The 6,000-nt window shown below is 50.5% G+C and overlaps 1 protein-coding gene across 1 annotated transcript in view; it reads left to right on the forward strand.

The window, feature by feature from the left end:
* Nucleotides 1–2,823, forward strand: part of CAB39L (calcium binding protein 39 like) — a 117,687-nt gene extending 114,864 nt beyond the window's left edge. The window contains exon 9 of the mRNA XM_048849740.2: nt 2,109–2,823. Coding sequence (XP_048705697.1) covers nt 2,109–2,150 — 42 coding nt within the window. The 3' untranslated portion in view covers nt 2,151–2,823. The remainder of the gene's footprint in view (nt 1–2,108) is intronic.
* Nucleotides 2,824–6,000: the final 3,177 nt, after the last annotated feature.

Here is a 6,000-nt window from a genome sequence, read left to right on the forward strand (position 1 = left end):
CGATCTAAGTTACGCAACTTCAGCTACGTGAATAACGTAGCTGAAGTCGACATAGTTAGATCGACTTACCGTGGTGTCTTCACCGCGGTGAGTCGACTGCTGCCGCTCCCCCGTCGACTCCGCCTGCGCTTCTCGCGGCGCTGGAGTACAGGAGTCGACGGGAGAGCGCTTGGGAGTCTATTTATCGCATCTAGACTAGACACAATAAATTGATCCCCACTGGATCGATCACTGCCCGCCGATCCGGCGAGTAGTGAAGACAGACAAGCTTGTGTATCTGTTTTTTATATACAAGGGAATGTTACTGGCCCATTACTTGTCATACACATCTGAATACGCTTCAGTGAGTCAGGATTTCAAATCTCTGCCTTCCTTTTGGAGTTGAAAGGGGGTGTGGGTGAGTCACCCCAGACTAACCCTTCCCACTTCTCAAATCATGTAGGGAGGAATGGTTCAGCATGCACTTAAAGGATAGCGTGCTGGCTCCTGAATCTCCGGTATCCTGAACTCTGCTTTGTCAAGAACAAGGCAGTCTCCATCAGCACAGCGGCTCTGAAGCTGTTTCTATTAGAGTCAGTGAGGGGTTTGCAACTGAGGTCACTGGGAGCGTGACCAGACCTCTAGTGCCCAGATGTGGTTACAGTAGACCCTCAGATTCCAGACACCAGAGTTATGAACTGAGCAGCCAACCATATGCCTCATTTGGAACCAGAAGTATATGAATAGGCAGCAGCAGAGACAAAATAAAGCAAATACAGCACAGTCCTGTGTTTAATGTAAACTACTAAAAAATAAAGGGAGAGCAGCATTTTTCTTCTGCACAGTGAAGTTTCAAAGCTGTATTAAGTCTATGTTCAGTTGTAAACTTTTGAAAGAACAACCATAGCGTTTCGTTACTATCATTTCAGAGTTACGAACAACCTGCGTTCCTGAGGTGTTCTTGACTCTCAGGTTCTACTGTAGTTCTGAAGCGCTGTCCCAGGGACAGCATGCCTCTGTGATGCCATATATATAGGTAAGGGATGAAATTTTCTGAGTAGCAAATGTGAGATCAACTTAAGAAAGGGAGACACGTCAAATATTTTCATGTGAACAGGCTACAGTGCACAAAATGACAAGACACATCCTGCGTATTCTAAGGATTTCTCCTTTAGATTCATCCATGATCGGGAAAGCTGGGCACTTTCCTGTCTCCCTTTCTCACATTACCACATCTCACATTTCAAGCTCCCCTTGAAAGCAATGAATGGCATGTGCCTGCACCTTTAGGAAGAATGCGGTCTACACTTTCTCTGGAAATGTCTACAAAGCATCGGGGAATGAGTCTCTTAGCCCAGGTCCCCAGACTCACGCTAGCAGGGATCATAGTGCGCTCTAAACAGTTGTGTAGACAGTGCTTTTATGGTATGCCTTGGAGCTTGGGCTGTCAGTCCTAGGGAGCAGGGTTGGTGTGTGACCCTGTGGCCCCAGGCTGGGAGTCTTGCTCCCAGATGCTGTGTAGACATACACTATATTACCCAAAAGACAATGTGTTACTAAACGTTCAAGAGTCATTGGCAGGAGTCTGTCATGCTCATCATTATGCTACACAGCTCCCAGGGAAATGACTTGCCCAAGATCACACAGATTTCCTGACCAGCAGTCCTGTGCCTTAACTGCATCCCCCTCCTTCCTGCTGGGCTTCTTCCAGGGATGCGAATGGGAAGAATTTCCTGTGGTCATGAGTCAGGGTTGATTTAAACAAAGCAGAACCAAACAACCAAGAGTAGAACCGGAGCAGTCTCAGCAGCCAAGAGAGTAGAGAGCAAAGACGTACCAGCCCATCTCCTCCAGGGGACCATGCTGCCGCTTATTTTAATCACACCGAGATGACACTTCAGTGGACGCTTGCACATTTAATACATAAATAACTGGCCAGTGCCAAGCCCTTGAATCCTAAGGTGGTGGGCACTATAGAAACCCTTCAGCTAGATATTCTCCCGTGTGTAGCATTGTCTGTTCAGAGCCACAGTCATGGACTTTATGCAATCTCTGCTTTGTGTAATTAAAAAAACTCATTCCGGTGAGGAAAGAGGCTACTCAATTAATGAATATGCTCTTCCTTCTAGGAAAGAAGACAGATCGGCACAGTTGCATGCTGGAGACTGTGACATTTACACGGAACTGACCTTTACACCATTTATGACGAAGGCCTGTTCTTTCTAAACTAGGCGGGACCTTATCTATGTTCATATAGTTCTGACAACTATAACAGTGTCCTTGAACTCACTTTGAGAACAGCTGCCTTGAGAAGGCTTTGAACTTGCTTAAAAAAATACTTATCAGACCCTAGCACTTTGAAGTTGTTCAAAGCTTTGGGCAAACAGGAACTAATTGGTGCCAGTCTTTTACCATGAGACACGCTTAGCTGCATTGCTGCATGCACCTGGTTGCCATATGCAAATATCCAGTGGACCAACACACACCAGCCATTTGCTGGTGCACATGGCAGAAGGGCGAACTGGCCACATATACACATAAGCATATGCCAGCCAGCGTGCATGGCAAAGGCAAAATGCTGTGTGTATGTTCTCGCACTTCCTTCACAAAGATAGGTAAAGTCGTGGAATCAACTGTCTTCCCATTTTAAAGTTGAGCACAGGGAAACTTACAGAGAGAAGATGGGTGATTTGCCTAAGGCCACTGTCAGAGCTAGAATTAGAATAGGACTGTGTGTAGCAGAGCCTTGGGGTGACCCCACTGATGCGCACTGAATGCATCTGATGAAGTGAGTTGTAGCTCACAAAAGCTTATGCTCAAATAAATTGGTTAGTCTCTAAGGTGCCACAAGTCCTCCTGTTCTTTTTGTCTCACACAGTTGAAATAATAAGAGGTTTGTGGGTCGAGCACAGTAATGCAACATTGCACAGGGAGAGCCAAGAACAAGAAAAATCCCTGCTGAGAAAGGGACCAGTACAAATCCTGGCACATTCATTAAAGGCAAAAATGAAAGCAACAGAGCTTTTTCTAGGCATAATGTAAATAATTAATCAGGTAAGCAGCCTAGGAGTAGCTCAGAGCTACTGGAGTGACCCGACCAGCCTGTCTGAGACTCAGGACTCCACATTATAATGCCCCTTCTCTCTCATCCTGCTGTACGTTCCCATGGGCTCACACATTGCCAGAAGGGTCTACGTTGCCCATTTGGGTATGGGCTGTGGTGCCAAGTACAGGCTCCACAAACACGCATGGGCAAGGGTGTCTGCCTATCGCTCTTGACAGCACGTTGAAAATCAATGCAGCATTGAAGCTGGCGACTTAGCCGTGGTGCCTGATGAGCTTCTTTAAAGCCTCAGGCCTGGCCTACAGTTCAGCTCAGTTCAGGGAGGAGGAGGTGGCTGAGTCCTGAGTCACCAACTGGGGGATTTTTTCTCTGAGACTTTGCTGGGGTTGTGCTGGCTGGAAAAGGAACTGCTGCAGCACTGTGATTACACTCATCAGTGAGCCAAAGGGAGGGTTTGTCTAGCCCCCGGCAGCTGCGCTCCAACTACTCGGGCCCAGAGCAGGGTCACTAGGTCTGGCCAAACGCCACACACAGAGCCACAGCGATGCCAAGTTTTAACTCCAAGCCCTTAGTGTCTCCCCTTCTTTTTCAGTGCCTCTCCCTCCCCCACCCGAGGAACTGGCTGCTTCTCTGACAAGATCCAGCGCCACATCTGTCTACTCTGCCAAAGCTATAGGCAGTGCTCCCTTCTGTAGGCCAGCCTGCCCCATCCCAAAGCACCTAGTGACCCAACTGGCCACGCCCTGTCCCAAGAGGCAGGAGCGAGCTAAGCCACTGAGGTGGAAGGAGGTGTAGTCAGCCAGCAGAAAGTTTTCGTTTGTTACAAGCTGTTTAACGTCGCTGCCTGACAGTCTGCAGCCAGCCTGGCTTCACCAGCCCCTGCCCCTTCAGTGACGATGGAAGAGTTTTCAATACTCAGCCCAAAGTAGCGGGCCACACCCTGCCTGCAAAACTAGACGTTAGGCTCCTGACTGAGCTGGCTGGAAAAAAGTGGCACATGGTTCACAAACACACTGTAGACAAATGAGCCCCCGCCCCCCCTCTCCCCGTGCTTTTAAAATTAAAATGGCAAATGTACAGTCCTGCTATCTGAGGCCAAAAAGAAAAGCAGTGAGTCCTCTTTCTGTTGTTCTCATTAGGGAAGGTTTGGGGGGGGGGCTGTCACATGTCTCAGGGCACCTTTAAACTTCAGCAAGAAAAGCGGGGCATAATTCCTTCCACCCTTTAAAAAAATTCCTTTCAAGTTAGTCACCCAGCTCTGCTGACAATTCACCAAATTCAGTTCAGAAATTGTTAGTTAAGCATCATAATTAAGGCTACGGTTTAGTCATGGGTATTTTTAGTAAAAGTCATGGACAGGTCACAGGCAATAAACAAAAATTCACGGCCCTGTGACCTGTCCATGACTTGTACTATATACTCCTGACTAAATGATGGGGGTTCTGCTGGGTTCTGGGCGGCACAGCTGTTGCTCTTGCTGGGGGGGGGGGGGGGCAGGGACTCCGGGGCACCTGCTGGTGGGTGGGGGAGGGCTCCTGGGTGCCCACTGGTGCTCAGGATGTGGAGGGGTGGCCCAGGGCTGCCACTGCTGGAAAGGGGCAGCCTGGGCCCCCGCCCCCGCTGCTGGGACTGGGGTGGGACCACCACTGCTGCTGCTGGGGGAGGAGGGGCCTGGGATTGCTGCTGGCGGGTGTGGGTCTGCTGCCTGCCACTGCTGCTGGGCGGGGCGGGGCGGGGCGGGGGTGCAGCCCCAGGACCGCTGTTGTTGCTGCTGGGGGGGAAGGGAGGGCTGCCCGGGACTGCTGCTGCCGCTGCTGGGGGGCTGCAGGGGGTGACCCAGGACCACCACTCCTGCAGCTGGCAGATGGGGGTGGTGCGGCTGGCCCCGGGCCACCCTAGCTGCTCCGGTGGCCCTGGAGTCTGTCACACCTGCTGGCTGCAGAAGTCATGGAGGCCCTGGAAAGTCATGACATCCGTGACCTCTGTGACAGCCTCACTGGGTTAATCATAATCCATGGTTTTTAGACGATTCTGCCGGCTTCAGGGATAACTGCTGGAAAATGCGGCCTTTTCAGTAGCAAGGGCTTTGTAGTAGAACCACACGCCAGCAAAGGTGAGCCCGACAATGCATCAGCTGTAAAAGGGGCCAGGGCAGGAAGGCCAGGGTTTGCCCAAGTTAAATGGATTTTAAGAGGGGCAGAGTAAAGCAAACACAATTTTATACTAAAAAGTAACTCGCACTCAGAAGCCTGCCACTCAGCACCCAGACACAACGCTGGCTGTGCTTTGGGATTCAAGCAGTGCCTGGCCCCTACGTTACATTCAGGCTAGGGTCATCCATTACCCTCCACGTTTATTAGGCTTGTGCTGGCTCAACTGTTCTGCCATTTATCAGCCAACGCCTCGGCCTTCGCAGTCTGCCGCAGGGGAATTGTCTGACTCGCTGCCATATTACGAGAGTCCTGCTGCTGCAACACAGACCTTGGCCGGGTGTGCACAGAAACCACACAGGGAACCCCACAGCCACAGGGGTTGGGGAAAATGCTTCACCAGACTGGCTTGCTGTGTGGCCATCGAGTGAGTGAAGTTTAGCAACCAGCAACTTCATGAGCTGGTAACACTGCCCTCTAGTGGCTTTGCGAAATATCAGCCTGCAGCTTTGCATTGCACCTTTTGGTGAGTCGGCTCAGTGCGTCCTTTTGTGCCTGCTATGACACGAAGGCGTCAGTTCACAGTAAAGATCCCTAAAGTTGATTAACCAGCCATGTAGCGAGTACAGCAATAAGCACCTCTCTCTCTGCCCCCTTGTACAGCATCAAATCTGTGCATTTACATACCTAATAATCCTGCGCTCCCCCCCGGATGATACACTGACTGCCTGCAAGCTAAACCCAGCCACGACTGGGCAAGCTAGGGTCAGACTTTTGCACTTCAGTCACGTGGCTACTTGCTTGTGG

This window comes from Caretta caretta, chromosome 1, assembly GCF_965140235.1.
Source record: "Caretta caretta isolate rCarCar2 chromosome 1, rCarCar1.hap1, whole genome shotgun sequence".
NCBI classification, from domain to species: Eukaryota; Metazoa; Chordata; order Testudines; family Cheloniidae; genus Caretta; species Caretta caretta.